The 23,825-nt window shown below is 44.2% G+C and overlaps 4 protein-coding genes across 4 annotated transcripts; 2 read left to right on the top strand and 2 right to left on the bottom strand.

Moving 5' to 3' along the window:
• Positions 1-1,807: 1,807 nt before the first annotated feature.
• LOC114161966 (putative olfactory receptor 7A2) lies at positions 1,808-2,749 on the top strand. Its single transcript, XM_028045683.1, has one exon. It carries the CDS (start codon positions 1,808-1,810, stop codon positions 2,747-2,749), a length of 942 nt encoding a protein of 313 aa, XP_027901484.1.
• Positions 2,750-3,732: 983 nt separating this feature from the next.
• pgm2l1 (phosphoglucomutase 2-like 1) lies at positions 3,733-13,103 on the bottom strand. The gene is made up of 14 exons (XM_028045258.1): positions 12,796-13,103; positions 11,062-11,229; positions 10,786-10,892; positions 10,565-10,649; positions 9,608-9,691; positions 9,227-9,423; positions 8,964-9,153; positions 8,794-8,891; positions 8,519-8,699; positions 8,347-8,440; positions 7,136-7,265; positions 6,481-6,670; positions 4,798-4,931; positions 3,733-4,722 (listed from the first exon to the last, which is right to left on the bottom strand). Exons 1-14 carry the CDS (start codon positions 12,910-12,912, stop codon positions 4,620-4,622), a joined length of 1,878 nt encoding a protein of 625 aa, XP_027901059.1. The 5' UTR covers positions 12,913-13,103; the 3' UTR covers positions 3,733-4,619.
• An 885-nt stretch (positions 13,104-13,988) lies between these two features.
• Positions 13,989-17,647, bottom strand: lipt2 (lipoyl(octanoyl) transferase 2). The gene is made up of 4 exons (XM_028045352.1): positions 17,549-17,647; positions 16,784-17,098; positions 16,587-16,713; positions 13,989-14,377 (listed from the first exon to the last, which is right to left on the bottom strand). Exons 2-4 carry the CDS (start codon positions 17,090-17,092, stop codon positions 14,118-14,120), a joined length of 696 nt encoding a protein of 231 aa, XP_027901153.1. The 5' UTR covers positions 17,093-17,098; positions 17,549-17,647; the 3' UTR covers positions 13,989-14,117.
• A 960-nt stretch (positions 17,648-18,607) lies between these two features.
• Positions 18,608-23,636, top strand: rnf169 (ring finger protein 169). Its single transcript, XM_028045266.1, has 5 exons — positions 18,608-18,981; positions 20,863-21,098; positions 21,167-21,267; positions 21,336-21,429; positions 22,040-23,636. Exons 1-5 carry the CDS (start codon positions 18,699-18,701, stop codon positions 23,111-23,113), a joined length of 1,788 nt encoding a protein of 595 aa, XP_027901067.1. The 5' UTR covers positions 18,608-18,698; the 3' UTR covers positions 23,114-23,636.
• The last annotated feature ends 189 nt before the right edge of the window (positions 23,637-23,825 follow it).

Genomic DNA, 23,825 nt, shown 5'->3' on the forward strand with positions numbered 1-23,825 from the left:
CTTTGACCATCAGAGCAGAAAGGCTTCATAGAGGCAGAGAGAGAAATCTAAACATTAATCTGGATGTTCAGCCTCTGTGTGCTGGCGTGAGCATGCTGAGTGATGCTAATCTGGTTGAAGCTAATCTGGTTGAAGCTTCAGCAACTTTATCAGCTTTGTTGCAACATAATGAGGTTTTTCAGCGTAAATCTAAACTTTAGATCTTCAACTGGAAAAAGTTGTTTATTTCAAAGAGCTGAGATATTTTAGGCCCATTTAACTCAAAACATTTATTATTTAGAATATTAAACACTTCCAGCCCCTTTATGTTGCTGCAGCAACATGCATTTATATCATAAAACAACGAATGAAGAGACATGAAAATCTAAAATATTAGCTGAATCTCTGAGGTTCTGACCCAAAATCTGAGCCCGGTTGGACCAAAGTTACCTGTTTGATAGTCGGGTCGGGCTTCTGTGGTGCATTTTTAATAAGTCATCTGTTTTTTTGGCATAGAAACCATAACTAATTGCTCCCTTGGACGAATTTCAATCTATATATTCATAGTTTTACTAAAATATATATATTTTTTTACTGTTTAGCTTTAGCCATATTTGGATAGGATCCCAGTTTAAAGCTGTCACTAAAATATTAAACCTTTCATAATTATTGTAAATATCTGAATATGACTGAGTGTTTTTGGTTCAACCAGGAGGAGAAACAACCTAGAAAGTGAGAATAGCAACAGATCTTAAAGATGAACTTCAGTGCCATAATGATGCATAATTTCATTTATTTACTTCAAACAAGAAACAAACATTTACAGACATGAAGGTTTATCAGGTCTCTGTGGTCAACGGCTTATTACAGAACAGCTGCTTACATGCGTTTCTTATTTTTGTCAGGTTCGTTCCAAACACGATGGGATTGAGACGACGTCACCAGGAAGCAGAGCTGACCCTCCTGGACGCATCGATGTCAGCAAACGTTTCTCATGTCCAGAGAAACCGTCCCATCTGGACCAGTAAGATTATTTTCTGCCCTTTAAACTCCACTTTTCAGTCTGTCCAGAAAAATGTAGTTGTTTAAACTTTGAAACTGTTGATGGGAGTAAATTGTGATGTCAGTGAAATGGGAGGAGCTTCAGTCAGGCGTCTACCTGTTGAGTTCAGGTGAATAAAAGCTGAAGCTCTGCTGCAGTATGAGCAGTGCTGCTGTGTTGTTCAACTGCTTCAGTGCATTTAGTTTAGAGAAGTTAATGAGTGATTTAACGTAAATGAACTGATTGATGTTTTTACTGATGTTTTGACTCTGAATGTTTTCTGTTTAGCAGAAATCCTCTAAAACCATAAAAACCAATGAAAATGCAGGAAAACTCAGAAAGTTTCCCTGCATTTTCCGATGTTTTCCTGTTGATTCTGAACTGGTTGGTCTGATGTGAAGTGATTCTGTTTGAACAACTGAAACTGATTTTCCTAAAGTTGGTTTGATTCAAGCTGCTGAACAAAGCAAAGGTTTTGTTTTTCTGTCCCTGATTCTAAACCAGTGAAATCTGTTTTCTTTGTTTGATCCTGAACACAATATTTGCATCATGAATGATTCTTACATGTCTGCTGAACTTTACTTGTCGTATGAAATGTTTGAAGTTGATCTTAAAGAGGACTTTTAGGAAGAGTTTAGATTTTCCTCAGCTGTAGTTTCTGCAGAACGACGGTGTTTCTCTTTGCAGAGTGACCCTGTATGGCTGCAGGTCAGTTCGGACCACTGAGACACATGTTGGGTTTGCTTCGTCGTTCTATGGCTCTGAAACCTTTGGCGTCTCTTGGACATGAATGAGAACGTTCACATTGTGTTTGTCCTCAACGGTCTGAACGACTCGCTGACCAACCGTCAGATCTACTTTGGTCTCACACTGACGTCGTACCTCTTCACCATCTTTGTGAACCTCACCCTCATCCTCACTGTGTGTCTGGATAAAACCCTCCACCAGCCGATGTACGTCTTCATGTGCAACCTGTGCTTCACTGGGATCTGCGGAGCGTCCAGCTTCTACCTGAAGCTGCTCAGCGACCTTCTGGCTGACGCTCATGTCATCACATACGCCGGCTGCTTGACTCAGATGTTCATCTCTTACACTTATATCTTCTGCCAGCTCAACGGTCTGACCATCATGGCCTACGACCGCTACCTGGCCATCTGCCAGCCGCTGCGTTACTGGGCTCTGATGACTGGCCAGAAGGTGGCGCTGCTGCTGCTGCTCACCTGGTGTCTCTCATTAGTGGAAACAGCTGTGGGCCTCGCCCTGATCGCCATACTGCCTCTCTGCAGCCGCCACATTGCCAGAATTTTCTGCACTAGCTGGGAGGTGGTGAAGCTGTCCTGCTCTGACACCTCCGCCAACAATCTGTACGGCATCATGTTAATGATCCTGCACTTGGTGCAGGTCATAGTGATCCTAGTGTCGTATGTCCATCTGGTCCGATCCGCCACTCGCTCTCAGGAACACCGGAGAAAGTTTGCTCAGACCTGCCTGCCCCACCTCGTCTCTCTGCTCGTCTTCTCCGCCTCACTGCTGTTCGATGCTCTGTACTCTCGTTATGGCGGCGGCTCCATGGCGGCGCTGCAGAACGCACTGGCTGCAGAGTTTCTCGTGGTGCCGCCCATCGTCAACCCCATCATCTATGGCATGAACCTGAAGCAGATCAGGACCAGAATCAGCCTCTGGATCAACTTCAGACCACAGAACCTTCACAGAGATTTCTTAAAATAAAATCACAGAACAAAAGTAGAACTGTAAGCAGTTATCAACGGTTCCGAGTCCGCACTCAGGACGGTGATTATTCCTCAGAGCTGTTCCCATCAGGATGTGTTTTTAATGTAGGAAGTTTTTAATACATTTTCAACAGTTTATTAAAATGTCATACTTTAACTTAAATCTCCCAAAAATATTTCCAGGTAACCATGACTATATCTGGAACCATGTAAACTTGTTTCATGAAAAAAGTGAACTGTGATTTCAGCATATTTTACAGTGCAGACTCGATTTTAAAAACTTAATACAATCACGACACAATAGAAATCCCTAAAATATTCTTTGAAGACTCGTTCTATATCTGGTGCACTATAAAAACGTGTCCATGTTCGTAGAGTTTATGTTTTTTTTAAATAAAAAGTTATCTGCCATTTAAACAATGATGGTAGTACATACCCAAATTATAAACATTCATATTTAATCAAAATTTCATGAAAGAATTGTAAAAAATATTGATACATCTAATTGTTTACCAGAGGAAAAATATGTGCATATGTGTAACACTTCAATAAAAAAAAATTGCTTACCACCATTTTCAACAGTTTTTACCTGGATATATATATATATATATATATTTTAAATGTTGTACATCATTAAACATTAAATGATTATTACATTCGTTATTGTTTGGTGCATCTAGTAACTGCATTTTCTGAGCAAAGGAGTAAAGCATTGATCCAGATTTTATTCAGAATTCTGTAGAAGGAACTTTGAAATAAACAACATATTCTGGTTCAAACAATCTGCATTAGTCAAAAAACTATTTGGTCCAATTGCCAAACTCCTCTTAATTAAGTGGTTTATTTAATATTTACAGTTTATACTGAACTCTGTCCAACTTGTTCTGGGTTGATTTGTCTGTTGAACTAAATGATTTTCAGTATAAGGAGGGTAGCCATCTTGAAAGAAAGATGGCTACCTAATAAACACAAAAGGCCAAACACCAGTTTTCTATTTTATTGTAGCTCAGAGGAACAAGTTCATTGAAATAAAAGGAGTGAAACTGCAACAGGAAGTTGAATCTTTACCAAAATAAAAGTCTTCAACAGCATCTCATAGCAGCAGGAATTCAGTCCTCATTAATAAATTTGCACCTCAGCCAGTAAAAAATACACAACCTGTCCACATCTAGATAAAGCTTTAAACACTGATGAAGGAACATTCTGCTGGTTTCTCACAATTCATCTGGAAAAATGTCATCAGAGATGAAAATAAATCATGTTTTCATTTTTACTCTCAGAAAAGAACAAATAAAGTTTTATTTCAGCAGCAAAACACAGGAAATATTGATTCTTACCTATAAGTGCACTAAAATCCCAGAATGCACCTGAGTAAGAGTCATAATGAAGTCACATGTCTCTGTTCAATTTCTTTGGGTTTTTTGTTTGTGCTTTTTTTTTATTTTAGTGTTGATCAACAGTAAATCAAAACATTTCAACCAATTTCTGAAAACTGAAAAGATTTCTGATGAGTCTGCAGAAAGTTTTTAACCGAAATTCAAAAACTGAAAAGTTTCAGCTGTTTTGTGTTTTTGGTTTGATATGATATCATTTTCCTCTTCACAAAACATCACAAGTCTTAAAGTAATGAACATTTACAGAAAATTTAATTGTTTTATAACCTGGAAAAACTTGGCCTAATAATCTCCAGCTGAATTTTTTTTTTTTTTTAAATCTAAAAAATAAATAAAATAAAATCTAATATTTTAAATGAAACATTTGAGTTTCTCTTTACTTTTACGCATCAATAAACATATAACTGTTTCTGCAGCGACAGCGGATCCCCTGTCGGCCAATCAGAGGACAGGAAGAAGCTGCAGGAGGCGGAGCTAGACGGAGCGGCGGATCAGGTGGTTCTTGTCGGGTTCTAGGAACTCGTCCAGCAGAGCGTCCGTCACCTTCCGGAGTTCGTCCTCCAGCTGGGACACGTCGCTGCGGGACGGAGAGACATCAGTGATGTCACAGAGGCCCCGCCCACACCTGTGATGACATAAATCCTCAGCTGACCTTTCTCCCGGTGCAGCGCAGAACTCAGTGTAATACTTGATCTTTGGCTCGGTACCGCTCGTCCGCAGCGTTGCCACGACGCCGTTCTGCAGTGTGAAGGTGATCATCTGACTGCTCCTGGAAACAGGAAGTACCTGTCGGAGGAATCAAGAGTTACAGCAAACAGCTTCCTGCTTCAGATTAAACTTCCTGGAAGTTTACTCAGAACCACCTCGGATCAGAACTGAAACCCCTCAAGCAGAACCAGAATCTGAGACGGAGCTTCGCCGAGTCCAGAGAAGGCTTTAGGACGTCAACAAGAGTCCAACCACTTTCAGAACCGGGTTCTGAAATGACTTCAAAAACAACCAACAGATTCTGCCTGGTTGTTGTTTTCTGGTGAAACTGTGAGTTAAAACCCGACAACACCCCATGATCCAACAGAACCTCCTGCAGCACCAGTAACTCAGCCTAGTCTAATGTTGCTTTATGGGGGAATTTTTCTGCCATAATCCAAGAGCACACATTTTCAGTCTGAAAGCAGGATTTGATGTCTTCTGCTCTCAAAACTTTTAATACTTTTGCTTACATTTTTATTTTGAAAGCAGGACTTCATATTTTTCTTCTCAAAACTTATGGCAGAAAAACTCCCCCATGTTACTTTAGTTTAGGAGTCTAACTTCAGTTCTTGAAGTCTGGTGTCCTGGAGCCTCCCTGATCAAACACACCTGAACCAAACGGCTACATTTATTTTTGACCACTGGTGGCCTCACTTATGCTAACATGCTAATGCTCTAAGCTTGTTTTTGATTTTAGGATTTGCTAATTTTGAAAACCTTTAACACACTTAGTAAATAACTAAATAAATCTTTCTGGATGAATTCTAAAACAAAATTTACTTGACAGTTTCGTAAACATTCAGTTGAATACAGTTAGACATTGGCTGCAGAGTTAGCTCATTTTGTGATGCGGTCCAACACACAAGAACCAAGCAGCTAGAAGCAAGTAGCCTCTTTACCAATCGTGGTAAAGATCGTGGGCACGCTTAAGCTGTCATTATAACAGAGGAGCTAATTTTTCTTTGCACTTTTGCAAATTTTGAAACCAGTTTCTGGACTTGGTTCTCTAGCTAAATTAATTTTAAATTAATTTTTCCAGTTACATTCTAAAGTGGTAATTTACTTGACTGGTTAGCAAATTTTCAGGTGAATACAATTTGACATCTAGAACAGAGTTAGCAAAATAGACAACTATAAGGTCTGTTCCAAAGACTCAACCATTTAGACATGTAATGACAGATTTGACCCTGCTGAGGGCGATATGCTATGTTGTAGAATGTCCTACCATAGAGGCAGAGTGGGTACAAACGTGATTTTAGCTTCTGCTGAGTACCATGTTGGTGTAGCCATTGGACCAACCACGTTTTTAGAGAGTGGTGCCCATTGCTGCTCTTTACCAGGCAGTCCTGCTGATCCATCTTTGGGATTCAGAAGTACTGAAGCAGAGACCTTAGTGACCCGTATTTAATGGTTCTTCATCAGTTTGTGAAAGTCCAACCGCAGCATTTTATCATACTGAGGTTTGAACTGAGCTGATTTTAGGAAAACACTGATTTGTAAACTGTAAAACATGCAATGAACACTGACTCCAGGAACCAGGATATGATCAGAACCTCCCCAGTGGAAGAAGAAGAGCTGCTCTCACTGATCTGAGGTCGGGCCGGCTGCTGTCGTATCCCGTGGTTACGTCCCTGACATGGACAATCCGAATGCCGCCGCACGTCTTTGGATACAAGTCGTCTCCGGCAAAGTTCCTGATCCGGCTGAAGATCCTCTGGATGGTGGGGGGGTCGTTACAGGTGACGTATGAGGTCTTGGACATGTGGTAACCATACCTGTAGACAGGAAGTGACAAAAAACTACACTGTCAAAATAAGATAATAAAACGGACCTCAAACACCAACGTTTCAAACAGAACAACCTACTTCAGAGTCAAAATAAAGTTAAATTTAAAAAAGATAAGCACTTTCTTAAACCTTTATACTTGAGTCCCTGAAGTATAAAGGGTTAGAGTTAATGTCAAATATGAATTTCACTCATACTGGCCATTATGATGCTGATCCTTAATAAGAAATATTCCAAGCGTAATTTTTTAATGTTTGTCGATTATTCAGGTAATTTTCTTACTGCTTTGAAACCCCGTTGTTAATGTTTATGTTGCAGAGGCTGATGACTGAACTGAGATCAGACGTGTTGCTGTTTGCCACCATCTGGTGGTGAAACGCACGTTCTGGTAAACCGAAGCTCTTTGTATTTTTACACCTGAGCCCTCCAACCTGCTGCGTCCTACAGTCTCTTACGTCCGGTAGATGTTTTGAAGCTGCTGGTTCAGACTCAACTTCCTGGTCTGCAGGTACGCCGCCATTTCGGCCACGACCACGGCCACACTGACGCCATCTTTCTCAGGAACAATGCTGCCACAGAGGAAACCTGCAGACAGCGACTTTGACTGAGTCAGATTGTTTTACAGTTTGAACACATCTTTTTGTGCACAGAATGAAACATAAAAAGAAGCCAGAAGAGACTTTATGTAGCAGCCTGTTCTGAGGTGTAGTTCTGCTAATCTGCCAGTAGGTGTCACCACTTCAGCTGGTTAGGCTTCTTACTTAATTTTTTTAATTTAATGAAAATTAGAACATTTTGGTAAACTTTAATTAATTAAATTTTGAGTCACAAAAGTTTCCTTTGTGAAAATAGCTTGTCTTAAAAAAACAGAAAAAAAAAACAGGAAATGTCTTTAAGTTGGATACTAGAAAAGCGTAGTGTTTATAGTGCCACCTACTGGCGGATTAATGCAACTACAAGTTGATTCAGTTGGACTCAAAGGTGGTACTGAAATGAAATATTGTGTTATGCTGGCTTCAAATGGCAAGAATTTAAAATTGTCGGGTGATTTTCAAAGATAAGAAACCTTAGCTATAACAGGTTTGGTTTTACAGTGTGTGGTATTCAGGCACACAAACTGATTTCACTCAACATTCAGCCGTCAGACGGGAAATCTTTCAAAACTTCTTGAAACCAAACATGAATTTAGAGTAAACAAACATGGCCAGGAAGAAGAAGCAACGGCGAAAGTTAGTGGACGATATTTTACAGTGAACGTCTTGGATGATCCGACTTCCACTGGACTTTCTGTTGCACCATAGAAGCTGTTTTGTTTATCGAGCCAAGACAATCCAACATGTTGAATATCCACGCTTTTAGATCGGACAAGTCCTAACGTCCTTCTGGGTGGACAAGATCACTCTGAACACATGGCAGGCATGTCTCTTAAGATTGTTGGAATTGGAAAATCTGGACAAATTTGCCATGAAAATCTTGCTGTGTGAATTAGGCTTTACATCAAAGTCTGGTTGAAATGCATTTAGCAACAGAACGCAGTAACAGTCACTCATCAACAAGTGGTAGCAGTGAGCTTATCAGGGTCTTGGTTCTGATTGGACCATCGACGATTCTGGGAGCCACACAAACACAGAGACTTAAAGGGACAGCAGATCATCAAAGTTCTCACCTATAGACTCTTCGAAGGCAAATATGACCCTGTTTCCGGTTTTGGAGAGCTCATGGATTCTGTTCCCGATCCACTTGAAGCCAGGAAGAGTTTCCTGTTGGAGAACAGATGTCACAAGTTTGTTTCTGCAGAGATCCGTCAGATGAACAAGTCACCTTCATCTTTTACTGACCTCAAAGTGGAAGCCCTCGATTCGAGCGAAGGCCTGCAGGATCTTGGACGACACGGTGGTGGCCAACATGTAGATGTTGTTGGTGTCCGCTGGGTCCGGATGGCTCTCCTTCCAGTTGAAGAACATCCACCATCCCAACAGGGCAGCCAACTCGTTTCCTGAGAACACCTTCCACCCGCACCTGCAACTCAGAGCAGACCCAAATAACCTGCTGGGTGAACCCCGCTAGGCTTCCCCTGCAGGATGGGGGTCTAACTGCAGTGAGCGTCACGTACCCGTCAGACCGCTCGGCCACGGCCAGCCGGTCAGCGTCGGGGTCAGTTGCTAGGACGATCCGAGCGTTTTCCCGCTCGGCCAGGAGGAGTGAGAGCTCCTGGAAAACAGAGGAGGATAATAAACATGGAGCAAACCCAAGAAGTTCTGACTCCACAGAGATCCAGGTTACCAGGACAGACTGTCCCTCCTCTGGGTTTGGGCAGCGAACAGAGGAGAAGTTTGGGTCGGGGTCTTTCTGCTCAGGGACGGGAACGGGCGGGGCGAAGCCGAACACCCGGAAGGCCTGCTGGACAAAGTCGTGACCGACTCCATGGAAGGACGAGTGGACGAACTTTAACGTGCAGCTCCTGTTCAGATCTCTGGAAAACACAGAACAGCTTCAAGGGCTCAGGAAGTTGTTGGGAGAATCAGAGGGAGGAAACAATAAGTTACCTGTGGAAGCAGAGGGAAGTTAGATCATCCATATAGCAGCTGTTGATCTGGGTCAGGGGGTCGGTCCTCAGCGAACTGCGGTTCACCAGCTCTTCGTCCCAGCAGGAGGCGCTCCAGGGCTCCAGCTGCTCCTCTATACAGCGCAGCACCTCCTTATCATGAGGGGAGGCGATCTGGGCGCCGCTACACCAGTACACCTGCAGGGGGAGACAGAAACACGCTGGAACTCCAGATGGTTCAGCTCCACAGAGCACGAGGTTCTGGATCCGGATCAGACGGATTCATTAAGCCACATCTAAAGATTTCTGCGCAGGACAGACTCTTGGGACCGGATGAGCCTGCAGGAGGTTGTGTTTGGTTTGAGTGATCCACCAGCCTGACCTTGTAACCGTTGTCCTCTTTGGGATTGTGTGACGCTGTGATCATCACTCCAGACGCGGCTCCCAGTCTCTTCACAGCGTAAGGCTGGGAAACAAAACGTGGAAATAAACAGTTTGTTAAAGAGACATCTCAGAAAGTTTTCACAGCTTTCAACAGACTTCCTGTTTTTACAGCAGAATCTGCAGAGAATCTAATTCCTCAGCATCCGATCTGAGATGCTAATTCCACATTAGCATCTGATGTTTTACTGATGTTTACATCAATAAAACATGTTTTACTGATGTTTTGTTTCATCAGTACAAGAAACAAAACTCCAAAAAAAGCTAATTTATACCAACCCACACATTTAATAACAGCAGGAAGATTTATTACGGATATTTCAACATAAAGTGCCTAAAGAAATATTCACTTTCCTGGAAGTTTTACCTTTTTATTGCCTTTATAAATCAGTCAAGATCAACAACATTTTGGCTTTTTTTTTATAAAAAAAAAAAATTGTATCAAAGCAAAAACTGATTTATACAAAATAATGTTAAATAAATAAAAAATATGCAACATGAAATAATTATTTAACTGTGACTGATCTAATTCAACAGAAGTCCAGTCAGTTGGTGCTCGGAGTCTCACACTGAGTGGATTAAATACTCACTAAAAAGGGTTGAATATTTATGGAATCACTTATTTTATGTTACACATTTTTATCTGACTTCAATTATTTTCTAGAAATCCATTTTCACTTTGACTTTAAAAAATTATGTTGATTATGATTGATTAGTAAATGAGCTAAAAAGATAAAACATCCCAGGAGGTGAATACTTTTTATCAGCACAGAATGAGATCAAACTGAGCGCGCTCAGACTGCTATTGTTTATGCACCATGGACCTGTTTAAACAGCAGAATATTCCTTCAACAGTGACAACATGTCTGCAGGAAGTGATGTCATCGAGCTTTCTCACCACATAAGGAGTGGGGACGAACGAGGAGAAGAGATGGACAGGAACGTCTCTGCTGAGCATCACTGCAGCCGTCAGCTTGGCCAGCCTGGGACGCACAAACACACAGAGACCTGGGTCAGGAAGTAGGACGCACTTCCTGTTACACTTCCTGTCTGGGTGCCGTTCCATCTCTGTATCAAATCCCTGGAAACAAAACCAACTCTAGAGTTCCTGCTGTTCACCTCTGACTGCTGCAGCCGCTCTCCTCCTGACCTCTGGTGTCGTATCCAACGACGACGCCCCGGCTGCTGAGGTCAGCAAAACACCTGCACAGGTATGCATGCAGGCCCTGAAAGGGGCGGAGCAACTGGTCAGATGGACAGGAACGAGACCAGTTATACTGGTCTGCAACCAGTATGAAGCAGTACTTATTGGTGTAGTAACTGGTCTGGACCCTGACTAGGTTGGTTTTACTGGTCTGCAGCCTGATTGGACTGGCGCATGAACTGGTGAGTAACCTGTGAGGACTGGATGACGGTGAGGTCGTTGATCCGGTTGAATCCGGCTCCCATCGGGGCTCTGAGTCCGGCCGTACCGAAGCTCATCCGGCTGCAGAGTCTGGACCGCAGGTCCTCCAGGCGACCCGCCGCCACCAGAGACTCCACCTGAGCCCGAGTCCATTTGTTCTACAGAAAATGAACACAAACTGCTGATCCAACACAGACTGATGACACCCAGTTCAGAATAATGTTCTGACCAGTTTAGGTTAACTGCTGTAATCTGGTTCTGGTTTCTGACTGCTTCCTTTCTGATTGGCTTTTATTGGCCTTTTTCAGCTCTGAGGATCAAGATAGAAATGGAGGGAAGCTTTTCCCAGCTGCTGACATTTACAGAGCAGGTCACAGTGACCTTTAACCCACAGAGCTCTGACTGCAGGAGGAGGCCGGCTGGACATCAGGGAATAAATCAGGAGTTTAATTTGGTCTCATTACGTAATCTGGTTTAAAGTATGTAACTTTTATAAAACATATTTTGTTAAATATTTGTTGAAACGGTCACTATGTATAGTATGACACATAATTTGTGGAAAAAATAAAATAAATAAATTGTCCTGCTCTGCCTTTACCCAGTGCTAACTACAAACAACCAATCAGAGCCAGGAGGAGCGTCTTCGCACTGTCAATCATCCTTGTGTATGTGTAGTTAGCATGGCCACTGATTACGGTGCATAAATGAGTTTTTGTGCCATTAGCACATCGAGCAGCGAGTTTGACTTGCAGCGCTAAGCTCCTCCTCCTGGCCCTGTTGGTTGGTTGTTGTCAGGAGTGGGTGGAGGAGGTGGATGTTATCACAGATTATCTGTCTCATATTACACTCTCAGGACATGGTGATAGTCTAATACATAAACGTTTTTGTTTTTTAATTACATTCTGCAGCTTTAACAGCAACAACTGCTTTTATTTCATTTACACCATTAAGTCCTTCTGTCATGGTCTGCAGAGGGTCCAGTTATCGTTTAGGATGACCAAAATAAATAGTTTCATGTTCTTCAAACTCATCAGCACACTGAGGTCCTCTGATGGAATGACAACATGGACTTGCAGCAGGAAGTTATCACATTAACCCACCTCTCAAACAGCCTCTGATGGGCTGGAGCTCCAGGTTCCAGGCTGGAGCTGAGGATGGTAATAAGTCCAAACACTGGGCCTTTCATGACTCAAACAGCTTAGCTGCTACCTGATTACCCACACATTGTTTAATCTGCTGTTCCCACTAACCCTGATGAGCCCTAACTCAGATTCCCCATGTTCAGACCCAGAGGTTTAGCTTTCTTAGCCCACAGACTGAAACAATCAGAACCAGCAGTGCTGTCTGCGAGTTTTCTGTACTAACCTGATCTGAGGATAAATTCGGCATACATTGTTTCAGATCAGGAATGTCCGTTCAACAGTGATCTCATCTTTCTTAACATCTTATTTAAACGCACTAAAGAACACCAATTACAGTTCTGACTTCAACTGTTTCTATTTTAGAAAATAAATGCGCCGATTTTTCCAGGAGGTATCAGATATTGTTGCCGTAGTTTCTTTTAATCCTCTTTGTGTTTTTTCAGCTCGTTTATGTGAGAATAAACGGTAAAGCTGTGTGTTTTTAGGGAAACTCCCGGGTTACGGTTACCGCTGCCAGGCTACAACCGCAGAACCTGGAGTCCGAGTCACCGTAAACGGTTAACGGTTAACGGGTAGACTCACCCTGTCCCAGTCCAGCCACTGCTGCACCGCCTTGTCCAGCTGTGGGTCCCCGGTACTCCGCCACCCCAGGTTCGCGTTTAGGTCCCCGTTTCCTCCGGTTCCCGCGGTGTCCTCCATGCTGACAGACCGGAACGGGCTAATTAATGCTCGGCCATCAGACTGAAATGAACAGCTGCTGTGTTTGCCGGTTGTCTGGGCTCTGCTGTCACTGCCGGGTTGTTGTTGCACCTGCAGTGTCTCAGCACCGTCCGCCTCTTCCTCCGGGCAGCTAACGTGCCGTTAGCCGCAGCTAGCCGCTGTTAGCACCTTCGATGAAGTTGGCTTCCGATTCGTAGTATAATTAAAGGACCATTCTAATTTTTTTTTAAATAATCTGGACTACATCAAATGTGGATTACAATGTAAAATACGTTGACTCTTCAGAACTACCCTGGATTATTCATATTTTAGGATCATTTGGTGAAAATACCAACTAAAAACGTTTTATGTGTAGAATAAAGGTCTCACTGAAACTATTCAAGAATATAACATTTTTGTAGCATTCAATCCAATTGTGACCAGTATGGTTATTATTGGTTTCTGATCTAGAACTGACCAAACGTTTTTTATTGTCTTTGACAAAAGTGGCATGTTTCTTTGAATCAGATACCAACTTCCGCGCAGTAAAATGAAACTGTGAACCGGATCCTTTCACAATAAAATAGAATAATTTTTATTCACAAACTTTGTACAGACAGGCAAAGAATTAGACTTTCATTTTACTTGTCTTTGAATAAAGACATTTAAAATGTATAAAAAGGATCAAATATTAAAATGTTTTTGTATATTTTCCAGTGTTTCAACACAAGAGAAAATCACGGTTTAATTAGTGCCAATATTCCCATTATTGATCTGGGTGTCTGTTAAGTGTCCATCAGAGAGACATTCTGGAGGGAGAATCCGTCTCTGTAGCGCCGAGCTGAATGTGAAAGTCTAATCAGTTTGTGTCCAGGATGTGTGGGGTCTGCAGAAACGTTAGCTGCCCTTTTCCTGATCCCAGTGAAACACTGATGGCTCCTTTCAACATAAAACACTCAGATACAAATATAAACCCTGAAGACTGAACCGACAGATACGTTTCCACATATTAAATCATTTATTTGGAGAAAACAAGCAGGTTTCGTCTCTTGTTCTGAATCAGACAACCAACAGGATCATCGTTTGATCACTTTGATCTTTATTTTATATCAAAAACACAACAGAGAAATAATTCACAGCTTTAGTGTTCCTGATTTTGTTGTCAGTGGAGGAGAAAAAAGGCATCATGATGAGTGAAACAGTTTCTACGCAGACGACACGCCGCCGTTCCGGTCGGGTTCTGGAGTTTCTGCCTCCGTCAGTCGGCAGCTGAGCTGCTCCCTGAAGGCGTCCAGCAGGTGAGGGACGGCTTCCTCCACGCCGACGTCTCTCTGCAGCTCTCTGCTCAGCGACGTCACGCCTTTGCCTTCGATCCCACACGGCACGATGTGGTCGAACCACGACAGGTCCGTGTTGCAGTTCAGAGCCAAGCCGTGAGACGTGACGTAGCGGCCGCAGTGGATTCCTGGGAACACAAACACTCATCAGACTGAGGCGCTTCCATCGGCTGATGACAGGAGAACCAAGATGGAGAATAAACCGCAAACCAACTGGTTACGTGTTGCTTTATTCTGTCACATCACAACTCCGTCCACCAGGATTACGGGCCAAATGGACCGTCAGATCAAGCAGCTGGGGTAACAGAATCTGAGTGAAGTTGCCCCCCCTCCTTTAATTCAAACCAAGTTAGTGTTAATTGTTTGTGCAGCAAACATTTTTGTTTGTGCTGCTATCATTTCAACCATTTTCTCACTTTCACAAAATCAGACTGCGTTGGTGTTCAAATCTTTGCGTAGCAACAATTTTCGTATCCTGCTATCATTTTAAAAATATTAATGAAATAAAACTTTCCAGTGGTCAACCAGTCCTTCCCACATTTACACAATAAAATAAAATAACTTCCAAACTAAAGCAGCACAAATTATTTCTTGCAGCACCAACCAGCACAAATGTAGCAGAATTGATTGACGCCAATTTTGTTTGACTTGAAGGTCAGACAACGTCACTGAGGTAAGAGCTGAACCCTACAACTCACAGCATTCATCACTTATCAGGTGGTTGTTCTGTTCAGATCCGACGAACTCTGGAGGCTGGCGACATGTTCTCATGTCTCCACTGGAAAAATTCTCTAAAACACCCAACAACAGAAAAATGTTGTAAAAGAAAAAGATATGTAACTGCAGAAACAGCAGCAAGTATAAAATCCTGCAAACTTGATCCACAAGCAGAAGTCCTCCAGACCACTAGGGGAGCCGACCACCAACTACACAGAACCAGAGACTCAGTAGACAGAAAATAGAGAAAAGTTGCTTTTTATGTCATGTTTATTTCAAACATGAAGTCTTTTGCATTATTATAGAACAGCAGTGTATGTAATGTGACGGACTCCAGACTCCCCCTAGTGGCCTGGAGGATTTCGAAGCGACTTTGCAGCGTCGCTGTTATTTTTGCTATTTGTGATATTTTCCCTTTTGTTTCTATTTTCTGTGGTTGCAGTATTTTTCTGTTGAATTTTGTAATTTGCATCATTCATGTGTTTGCAGTTCATTTCGCTGTTTGCTGCACGTTTGCGACCATCAGCCACCATATTTCTGTAGCAGCAGAATCATGTCACTACATCAGCCGCTTTGTAGCGTCACACTCTTTCCCCAGTCGTGTGTTAGTTTAGGGTTCATGAGCCCAATCTTAGTGGGTCGACTCTTTTATTTTGTGTCTGGATCTTCCAGTTGAGCCTGAGGTGCAATAAGTAGGTTTAAAATCACAGAAAGAAAAAATAATCAAACAGTAGAAAAGAACAAAACTGCCATATAGAGACACAAAATTTGCTGGAAAGAGGCAAAGAACTAAGTAAAAACGCTAAGAAATAATAAAAAACATTCCTAACCCTAACCCCAGGCACAAAATAACCAAAGAAAGGCAAAACAATTAACGTAAAGAGTAAAGAAACCATTTGATCAATTTAAACAATATACACATCAACTACTAAACCACTGCAAAGATCTGTTGCAAGGCTCAAGGCTGCTTTCAAAGAACCTGCTGGAAAGAACCACACAACCTCCATGACACGCTAAAAAACATGAAAAGAAGTAAAACTGCATCAGGCAAAAAAAAAAAAAAAACTGAACGTAAAGATGGAAGAAACCACTATAAACAGAAACTGATAAACAGACTGAAAACCACCATAAAAACACTGAACCACTGCAGATAGGTGCAATACTGCCTGACAGAACCACAGAACCCAGACAGACACAAAGAACTTATGAAAAGAAGCAAAACTGCAGAAAAAAGGCAAATAAAAAACACATCAAAGTGAAACAGAACTACCACAGAAACAAACCTAAGAGTTTTAGTGCTGCTACTGCAGATCAATGAACAAACAAATTATTTGGCCACAGAGGAATAAATATCCTCTACAAAACTCAGGGAATTCAACATTAATATTGACATATTTCAAGTAACGCATGATCATCATGCAGACAGTGGCAACCCCAACAGAGGGCCAGGGGGGCCCAAGGCCCCTTCTGGAAAATGCTAGCAACCCCATTGGCCCCCCTGAGAATCGTGCAAAAGTCATAGAAATATATGCAGAACAAACCCAATAAATGAATAAATTAATTTATGAAACATAAAATAACATTTACAGAAATAAATAATTAAATTTAGTTGCGTCGTACCGATGGCGCAGATCTTGTTGTCTCCGACCCAGACTCCCGTGTGAGGAGACGTCGCTGCTTCCACGCCGAACCTGCCGCACAGCGCGATGACCGTCTTCTCCAGCTGGCCCACGTACCAACGGACGCTCTGAGGGAACAGAACCGCGTTACACCCAGAACCACAGACGCCATCAGATCTCAGGCCCCTCAGGTCCGACCTTCTTAAAGCTCCCCAGGTTCAGCACTGGGTAGCAGACCAGCTGGCCCGGTCCGTGGAAGGTGATGAGTCCTCCTCTGTTGGCGTGGTGGACGTCGGCCCCAAGCAGCCGGAGCCGGTCCAGTACTGGACCCGGGTATGGTTTGTGCCGGATCCCAGTGGTGTAGACTGGCAAGTGCTGGCAGAGCAGTAGCGTATGGGCCGGACCGGACCGGTGCCGGTCAGTGTAGACCTGCTGCAGCCTCAGACCCTCCTGATAGGACACCAGGCCCAGACGGACCACCTCCACCAGGGGCCTGGCGGTCTGCATCCAGAACTGCAACGGGACCAAATCCAGTCAGAACCAACAAGTTCAGAGGTTTGACTCATTTTAACAAGAAACGGGTCATCTCAGGATTCTTCTAAATATTCTGACGTTTTATCAGGAAGAGCTGGGAACATTTCCGGGTCAAGTTCCTGCAGCTTTAATTCATTCAGAGAAGCTGGAGAGCCAAAGTGAAGGACAGAATCTTACAGAATCCCCCTGAGATTCTACTCAATTTTAGACTTTCCTCGGCACCGCACCGGTCCAGAACCTGCAGTGAGAACAAACAGGTCCAATCTAACCTGCAGAACCTCACAGAGTTCGGCTGCTTGGTTTCACCGGCTGCAGTCAGAAAAGAGCTGCTTCCGGAGGAAACTCTGATTCTCCGAGCTGCAGAACTAGAAGCTCGGTTCTGGTCCGGTCAAGGCAGCAGGTGACCTCAAACCTGATCCAGGGACTCACCTGTCAACGTCACCGAGCGCTCGCCCAAGTCCTCTACCTGTCAGCTGTGGAATCCGCGTGGGTTTCCGGTTTAGAGCCGCACTTTCAACCGGAAACACACCCAGCCCTTCATAATAAAGCTGTTCAATTTTGAATTATAGATTGAGCTCTCCGGAACGTTTACATGTGGCTTTATATGAATCAAAAACATAAAAGAGCAATTCTACGAGAAATCCTCAGGAACAGGAACGGCTCTCCAGCACTATGGTTTAATTCAGGAACACACCGATATAAAAAAACAAACCAATAACCAATATTTACTGGTATTAGAGACATTTACACCTCTTGAAAAATGACACCACTGTATTGTTTCTCTGCTTTAGTGAAACACCCGATAATTCAGTTTCAGCCAATGGATTTGTTAAATCCACCGGGCAGCAACTACTGATTGAATTAGTAATTGATTATTACGACTATTAAAATAAAATGAATATGCACATTCTGCAGATTTTTCATTTAGCCACTTAAGCCTTTTATACAATATCAGAAATACAATAAAATATAGACCTAGACCGAGTGTACTGTCATTCAATTCAATTCAAGATGCAATAAAGAATTCATTAAATTCCTTTTTAATAAGAAAATGATTCAGTGTTTTATAACAATTGCCTAAAATGCAGCAACATAGCATTCCTTTAGCGTACGCCGGATCATTTGTAACAATGTAGCTAAAATATACTTCTAACATCAATATGTTAAAATGAGTGTAGGACTGATTTGGTGACTATTATTGTTATTAATTATTATTATTTTAATTAACCGATTCATGATTAGATAGTAAAAGGCAGCAATTGAACCAGGTGAAGCTACAACTTTGCCACTTGAGGAGTTTTGGGTGGCACATGCAAAGGTTTTTATTTTTTTCTTTACTTAAATCCAGAATGTATAAATTTTTGTACAATTTTGGGATAATTTCTGCTCTGATTATGTTCTTATCATATTATGTTGGGAATTTGTGGTTTTATTTTGAAAATTCTGACTCCCGCCACAGTAGGCTCGCGCCGCTGTGTCCCGGCTCCTCGGTTGGCGGGCTGCACGCGCGTCCAGCTCACGCACGCGCTGTTTTCGGCAGGGGGCGGGGTTTGTTTTCGGAGCGGACCTGAGAGACAAGATGGCGACCGCAGGGTTCGCCGAACAGCGATCCAGTCAGGCCGGTACCGCCGCAGACACGTCCCGGTCGCGGCCCGGCACGGCAGGAGCCGCCCGGTGCCGCTCCGGGTCCGGCCCGCCGGAGAAGTGCTCAGCTTGCTCAGAGAGCCGGTCTGGGTCCGGGACGGCCTGTTCCCGGTGCGTGGCCCGGAGAGTCCCGAGCAGAGAGCAGCGATTCCGGAGAAGAAGTGACCCCGAGAGAGGCAGCAGCAGAGCGGGAAAGAGGGACAGCGAGAGCCTCAGAGGTGAGTGTGTTTAGCGGGGACAGAGCAGCTCACAGGGCGCTGAATCCGTCCGGCACCGGGGTTCGGTCCTCTAAAAAGCTGCTGGAAAAAGAACCGGGAATAAACTGATTTATATGAACTTTAATGAAGTTTAATAATCAACAGGAATTTAAGTGAAAAGAGCAGCTGTGGACCGCTGCGGAACGGTCCGGGTCCGTTCGGACTACGGTCGTATGGGGATCGGGACGGTTCGTGTGAATCTGATAATCGCCAATCAGTCCCAGATAAATCAATAAAAGTCAGGTCCTGTGAGGAGCTGCTGCTCTCTGATCAGTTTGAGGCTTTTTTTTTATCGGGTTTTCTGGTTTATTCAACAATTTCTGCTCAGTTTAATGGATATTTCTGGTCATATTTTCTGGTTTATTGGCCGGTTCTGGTCAGTCTGTGTAGTTTGCATCATAGGACTTGTCCAGACATGTACAGCCAGAGGAGGAGCTCAGTCATACAGACCTGGTAGTAGTACTATAGTACTGTGTACTGCTCGGTTCATTTTGAATTACCCTGTTGGGACTTTTTGAGGTTTGTGGTGGAAGCCACTGGGAGTTCTGATCCCAGTTACTGGAGGTGGTAAGACCTGGAAACAGGAGCTAAATCTTTAAATATCTCAGAATAAGGAAAATGTTACCTAATTTAAATAATTAATAATTAGCTTTTAGTTTAACAGCTGTGATGACAAGATTAAGTTTTTCTTGTGCTGTATTTTTCTTATGCTTCACGAATGATACATTAATAATATATTATTAATACATTATAATGTCATTAGATGCAAATGAATCTGGAATTAATGAGAGGTGTCTGTGATAAAACGTTTAATTTAAAGGTGCACCGATTGCAGTTTTCTGTCCGATCGCGGATTTAAAGGGGCAAAACTTTTTGAGCGTTACATCGTGTTAGAATGTTACCCCCACATCATAAACAAACCTGGAGTGTTGCTTTGATTCTTTCATGCATGTTTGAGAAATCCTTTAATCTCCAGGGCAACCATTCTGCCGGGTGGACCTAGCCCCGCCTTCGAGGCGCAGCTCCTCCTCAGAGCTGCAGTTTCCAAGCTTCCTCATGGTCCAGCCCTCCCTCCTGATTCTCCTGCTCAGATCCTTCAGACTAGCCAGCAGTAATTAGCAAACAGCTGCTGGAACTGGAGCTCCTGCTCAATGAAACCCTGGTAAAACCATAAAGGTTTTTACAACACAGAGGATCCATGTTGTGATGACTTCCTGGAGGTGGAGTTTCAGAAAGAGCAGGAGTTTTTAGAGATAGTGATCCAATTTCAAGGCTTTACATTACAAAGTAAAAACTTTTTTACATCGTATTTGATATACATAGAGCATTTTTATAACAAATGAAGTTAACAACAGTTATTCGATTATACTATAAAATGGTACATAACACTGGCCCTTTAAATAAAACATTTTCCAGGCACAGAGTCATTTTATAGTAATCAAGTACTATGTTATCTTAAATTGTAACATAGTTATAATGCTATATATTTCAAACTTCGCAATTTAACGCCTTAAAATTGGGCCTCTGTTTCTTTAAGAAGCTTCTGCTCTTTCTGAAGCTCCGCCTTCAGGAAGTTATCACAACATGGCGCCTCTTTTAACCTTTTAACAACATTTACCAGCATAAAAAGCAGGAAGGAATCAAGGCAACACTCCAGTCATGTTTATGATGAGGGAATAAGTTTAGAACATAAAGCTCAAAGCGTTGATTTTCCATGTCACCGCCCCTTTAAATTTAGTGAGGAGGCAGAAAGAATCCTGTTGGATCTCTGGTTCTGACGGCTACGGAGGCCTGGTTGGATCATGTTCAGGAACAGCGTCTCTGTTTCTGTTTTCCTCCCAGGCGTCTTCGTCTGTCCGACCCTGCCGAAGTCTGTGGACGCTCCTGCGGCTCCGGCTGCGAAGCTCAAGGTGAGTCTGGGAGTTTTCAGGAAGTCTCTGCCTCCCGAATATGGTCAGGAATCTGTCCCGCCTCTTCCTGTTCAGCTGCTGGCGTCCGACGACCGGGAGGAGATCCGGAGGTGGAGCTGCCTGATGGGGAAGGATGAATCCGGGTCAGTTAGACGCGCCGTGGAGCCGGTGAGTCCAGCGGATCCAGAACCCGTCCATCCTTCCTGTTCTGTTCCTCAACCCGCCGCTCTCCTCAGGGGGTTCTGTCCGACTCTGAGAACGAGGAGCCCATCAGCAGGAGGATCCGGAACATCTCCGCCTTCATCAGGAAAACCAAGAACTCCTCAGCCGTCAGCAGGTGAGCAGAGCGGCCTGACACGTCGGCGTGCCTGGAGTCCGACCTTTGACCTCCTGTTTGCTCCTCAGTGGTTCCCGAAGGAGTCGGAGCTGCACCGACCCCATGGAGGACCGGGGAGGGAAGATGAAGGCGATCATCCCGCCAGCGGCCGTCATGGAGCAGGTGGGTCGGATCAGAACCGCCGGACAGTAAATCAGTCCATGTTTGTTATCATGACGGACCTACGGATGGGTTCTGACCCGTCTCTGTCAGAATGTCAGCAAATCTTTAAAGTCTCATAAAAAAATCTTAAATTCATTAAAGAAAATGTCATTCACAGTTTTGTTCCATTTCTCTTGTAAATCTTTGTCTTAAAATGTCATAAATTCATCAAAAAAAATGCCAGTTGGCCCTAAATTGGCCTTTTTGTTGTGGGATTATTTAATCTCACATTTTCTATATAGTTTTTTTCACAGAATTATCTATAAGGCAAAAGTTCGAGTCTCACACAGACATCTTCACTCACTGCGCTCTGACTCAAGGCTACCAGGAACACAAGCAAGCCATTAGCAGCTAGCATACGGCTCTTTAGCTAGCTAAGTAGCTAGTCACTAGGTAGCTAGAGAGCCATATCCCATTTTTATTATGTGAGCAACACAAAGCTGCTGCCAAGAGCAGCAAAAAGTTTCCTTCATGTTTTTTGCACATCCTGTCATGATGTCAGATTCGTTAAAAAAGTCTAAACTTTGCGTTGGTGAAACCCGCAGTAACGTTGTCCGTCACCGTCCTGCAGGTGGGCATCAGCCACAGCTCCGCAGCCGGCATCCTGCTGTCGTCAGAGAACAGCCGCTCCATCTCGGCGCCCATCACGGCGCCGGACCGCAGGCTCACCTGGAGGGCGGTGCTGACATCATCGGCGCCTCTGGGTCTGCCGCCGCCGCCGGCCCGCGCCGAGCGCTCCATCAGCCCCGAGAGCAACGACAGCATCTCAGAGGAGCTCAACCACTTTAAGCCCATCGTCTGCTCGCCGTGCACGCCGCCCAAGCGGCTGCCCGACGGCCGCCTGCTGGAGCCTACCGTCATCAAGGCGACGCCGCGCAACCTGAGCCGCAGCCTGCAGAAGGCCACCAGCTACGAGGCGAGCCCGGCCGTCCTGCAGAAGTGGCGGCAGATTGAGCTGGACCGGCAGGGGCTGAAGGTCAGCTCCAGGGCCACGCTCACAAGCCCGGCCCCTGAGCCCGAAGGGGGCGGAGCCTCCAAGGCGCTGCAGCACCGCGGCGCCGTGGCGCTGGCCAACAGGAGGCGGCTGCTGTTCGAGCCGCCGGACATTGACGGCTTCCAAAAACAGTCGGTGAAGATCCGCGTCCCCGCCGTTCGCTACGGCGCCGCCCTCAGAGGCTGTTCGGACTTGGAGTCGGCCGGTGCTGCACCGGAACACGGTGGCGGCCCGGCGCCGTTCGGACGGAAACACTCGTTCTCTCCGTGCAACAACTCCGGGTTCCGACCCGGAAAACTTGTGCCAAAGGACTCGTTGAGTCCCAGGAAGGAGTGGGACGCCATCTGCAACCAGTCTACCTCAAGGAGGGGCAAGAAGAGGAACCAGAAGACCAAACACCTGGATCCGGCTCTGGACCCGGTTCTGGACCCGGCGCCGAAGAGGAGCCGGCCCGGCGGCCAGCAGGAGGCGCCGTGTTCCGTCCAGCAGGAGTGGCAGGACCGAGCGCTCGCCCTCAAACTGCAGAGACAGTTCGACCTGGAGGTCCGCAGGGCCAGCCCCGACCGCTACTTCCTGCGCTCCTGGAGATCCACCCAGAACCGCAGGAGGCGGGGCCTGAGGACGTCCCGGCCAATCAGCAAGAAGCTGTGAGGAGTCGGGCTCCGGCTGCTCAGATATGCAAAGAGACCAAAGGAAAGTTTTTCCAGGCGGAACGTTTCTTCCAAACACCAGCAGAGAACCAAAACCTGGACAGAACCACAGCAGGTTCTGGTTCTTTATTCCGGTTCTGATCATCAACACACTGTTTTTATTCAATCAAACTGCAACAATTGATTCCTGATAATCAGCTGATCGGTTCTGGAGACGCACCAGTTCAGTCCTGAACGCCGTATTCCCCTCAACCAATCAGAACGCTGCTGAAAGAGCTTCCTGTTTGGGCTCCAAACCCAAACCCGGTAACGGTTCTGTGATGAACGCGGTGCAGCCCGGACCTCACGGACCTGCTGGAGAATCAGTGCTTCTCTAATACTCAATGAAACTCATGATTAACTGCAACGGATTAAAAAACGAGCTGCGTTAAATTAGCTGCATCCTGGCCATCGAGCTCCTCTCTGTACATCATGTAAAACAGCAGAAGAAGAAACTGCAGGAATGAAATAAACCTCCTAAAACACGAATCTGTCGTGTACATATTGTCTTTTAATGAGTCAGCAAAAATTCTAAATGTTGTTTTTTAAAAATGTATTTAACTTTAATTTTAAATTTCCTTTGTTTTTACATGGGTTTTCCAATTTTTTTTATTTTTTTTTGCTGGGCTTTTTTCTATTTCAGTGTTTTTTGTTTTTTTCCCTAACATAACAAA

This window comes from Xiphophorus couchianus, chromosome 18, assembly GCF_001444195.1.
Source record: "Xiphophorus couchianus chromosome 18, X_couchianus-1.0, whole genome shotgun sequence".
In the NCBI taxonomy this organism is placed as follows: domain Eukaryota; kingdom Metazoa; phylum Chordata; class Actinopteri; order Cyprinodontiformes; family Poeciliidae; genus Xiphophorus; species Xiphophorus couchianus.

What these genes read in the sequence shown, in the direction of transcription:
- rnf169 (XM_028045266.1), top strand. Translation starts at nt 18,699, where the DNA reads ATGGCGACCGCAGGGTTCGCCGAACAGCGATCCAGTCAGGCCGGTACC. An exon ending in TTAGACGCGCCGTGGAGCCG is followed by an intron (nt 21,099 to 21,166) that starts GTGAGTCCAGCG and finishes CGCTCTCCTCAG; the next exon opens with GGGGTTCTGTCCGACTCTGA. An exon ending in AACTCCTCAGCCGTCAGCAG is followed by an intron (nt 21,268 to 21,335) that starts GTGAGCAGAGCG and finishes TTTGCTCCTCAG; the next exon opens with TGGTTCCCGAAGGAGTCGGA.
- lipt2 (XM_028045352.1), bottom strand. Translation starts at nt 17,092, where the DNA reads ATGCAGACCGCCAGGCCCCTGGTGGAGGTGGTCCGTCTGGGCCTGGTG. An exon ending in ACCTGGGGAGCTTTAAGAAG is followed by an intron (nt 16,714 to 16,783) that starts GTCGGACCTGAG and finishes CTGTTCCCTCAG; the next exon opens with AGCGTCCGTTGGTACGTGGG. An exon ending in CAACAAGATCTGCGCCATCG is followed by an intron (nt 14,378 to 16,586) that starts GTACGACGCAAC and finishes TTGTGTTCCCAG; the next exon opens with GAATCCACTGCGGCCGCTAC.
- pgm2l1 (XM_028045258.1), bottom strand. Translation starts at nt 12,912, where the DNA reads ATGGAGGACACCGCGGGAACCGGAGGAAACGGGGACCTAAACGCGAAC. An exon ending in CCGTCATCCAGTCCTCACAG is followed by an intron (nt 10,893 to 11,061) that starts GTTACTCACCAG and finishes CGCCCCTTTCAG; the next exon opens with GGCCTGCATGCATACCTGTG. An exon ending in AGGAGGGACAGTCTGTCCTG is followed by an intron (nt 8,892 to 8,963) that starts GTAACCTGGATC and finishes TCTGTTTTCCAG; the next exon opens with GAGCTCTCACTCCTCCTGGC.
- LOC114161966 (XM_028045683.1), top strand. Translation starts at nt 1,808, where the DNA reads ATGAATGAGAACGTTCACATTGTGTTTGTCCTCAACGGTCTGAACGAC.